Here is a 2,500-nt window from a genome sequence, read left to right on the forward strand (position 1 = left end):
AACAAAGCAAGTCGACAATAATACATTACCAACACACAATTAATGCCATCCGAAAAACATTACAAGCAAATCTAAACAAAAAACACTATTCAAGATTGCTATGCAAACACAAAACCATTGCAAAAACAAATTTATTTCTAACTAACACGATCGTCCACAATCTAAATGCACCAAATAAGCCACATTAAACCATTAAGGCAGGGTCCGAACATATACCCATGCAATTATCATCATGTTAAATGAGAAAAGCAAATCTACATAATATTTCACACACACAATAGTAAGCAAACAGGGAAAAGAGTTGTATAATACATGACCAAATGCAATAAACATTTGAAAAACAACCCGTTAATAAACATGTATGTATATAGCTCCAGAGGGATATATATACATACATGGCCATGAATTGAACATTTAAAAAAAATCATCTGACTTTTGAGAAAAAACACAAAAAAAAAAACCATTTCGCCGCTCACCACCAGCTTCTTGCCAACTTTTGTTGGCGGAGCGATTTGGAGAAAATCTCTCCATTTTATAGCCCTGATCAGCGCCAGGATGCTGATCGGGGCTACTAGAATACGGTGGATTTTAAAACTGGAGAAATATTGCTTCTCGCCACCCATCTGGCGAGTTTTTTTTAAAGAAACCAAAAATTGGCGGATTTTAATCATATGGCCAGTTTCTCGCCATTTCAGGATTTGCTATGGGCATATTTGGCAAATACATGGCGAGATAGGGCTTCTAGCAGCTCTCTGCATAGACCCCACTGTTCATTACAATTACACAAGATTTACCAGCATGAGTCACTATCTATTTATACTCAATTCTGCACATGTCATGTTCTTAATAAATAACAAGAATGAAAGGAATAGTGTGCCCTCATGCACATTATTAAATATCAATCAAAAAATGTCTGTGGGTAGTTACCCAGTTCATCACCATCATCAATCACATAGCACAACACATATACAATTTAAAAAGATGGGCCTTTATCAAGGTTGATAAGGATATTGTCATGGACCTTTATCAATGCTGATAAAGAAACTGTCATTGATCAAAATGTTTGTCAATACAGAATATTTTTTTACAGAGAAAACTATCCTATGTTTGTTCTTTATAATTGACATACTCTACTTTTTTCCCCAGTAACTAGTTGGCTGATCCCTGGAACTGGCTCTATTTGCTCTTCTGGTAATCATCACTCCCAGTTTGGTGCCCCTTTATCCCTTCCCTCATCTCATGGCTGTGAGCGATATACAACACTGAGAAACCACCGATCTTCACCGTACCCAAACCCATATTCTCACAGAAACAATTCTCCAAGTAAGTGTACATTGAATGTAAGAAATAGGAAGATATGCTAAACCTTATTATATGATTTGCCACCAAAGAAGCATTAATTATGTGGATATATAATGGGGACAAACAATTAAATAAAGTTACTCAGAAGGTCAATTTATTGCAATTATGCTGATCTTTGCTCATTTGACTATTTAAGCAGCATAATTATGTTTGCTGAATTCCATGAGCCCCTGAAGACCTTCTGTTCAGATTATTCTGTGGATAAATAATTATTTTAGACAGCAGGGATTATTCATATAATTGCAATATTGCCAACTATTGTACTGAAACTACCATTGACTTCAATGGAAGTTTCTACGCAATAGTGCCCCAATCGGCACTAACATAGTTGAGTGAAAAACCCCTTGTACCTCTGAATAGGAAACATAGTCCCTTTAAATTGTGCTACATTATCATCTGTTGATTGTTGGTTTTACTTTCAGTGCTGGATGTAATAAATCATTGTTTTCAATGTAATCTTTTTTTTTTTTTTATATGGATCTATCTAAAAAAAATGAAACACATTAACCCGTAGGACCTAGGCCCATATTAACTAAATGATGCTTCCATAATACTTCTTCCAGCACAGGAAGACTACTTATAGCCCATTCACTACAATGGTCATAAGGTGTCCTGTAGCTCCAGAAGGTTTATTATAGTATAACACTACTTAGTAAATATGAGCCCTAATGTTTTCTGCAAGTTCTTCAAGTTATCTATTTTTCTGTGTTATATTATCATGTATGCTTTCTTCCAGCAAACTACACTGAAAATTCTTCTGCCTGTCTTCCCATGTTCCAATCAAATGACCACTGGTCAAGTCTACAGATGCAAACACATAACAGTATGCTGTCAATTAATCACACAAATAGTACTCCGACTAGCTCTTGGTATGTATTAGCCATTTAGGAAAACAATATTGAAAATGTTGTATTGACTTTCTGCCTAGCTATACTGAACATCAGTGCTACTGTATATAATCATTATCGATTATCATTATCTCCAGTTTTTGTGGCTGCATGGAAATCTTTAACTGATCTGGTTACTGCAACGATAAGATCATTTTTGGCAAGTTGCTTTAATAAATGTGTCTCTAGTCTTGATATCTCTTGGAATTTTGTACAATGTGGTCCAGCTATGAATGCTTCTTATTCTGCCA

General features: G+C 35.3%; 1 protein-coding gene across 1 annotated transcript in view; it reads left to right on the plus strand.

Annotated features, from left to right (window-relative positions):
* The window catches only part of LOC142492031 (T-box transcription factor T-like), a 65,866-nt gene that overhangs the window by 38,199 nt on the left and 25,167 nt on the right, over positions 1-2,500 (plus strand). Inside the window, 2 exon segments of the mRNA XM_075594774.1 lie at positions 1,147-1,323; positions 2,099-2,231. Of these exon segments, the coding sequence (XP_075450889.1) occupies positions 1,147-1,323; positions 2,099-2,231 (310 nt within the window).

Source organism: Ascaphus truei, chromosome 4, assembly GCF_040206685.1.
Source record: "Ascaphus truei isolate aAscTru1 chromosome 4, aAscTru1.hap1, whole genome shotgun sequence".
Classification (NCBI taxonomy): Eukaryota; Metazoa; Chordata; class Amphibia; order Anura; family Ascaphidae; genus Ascaphus; species Ascaphus truei.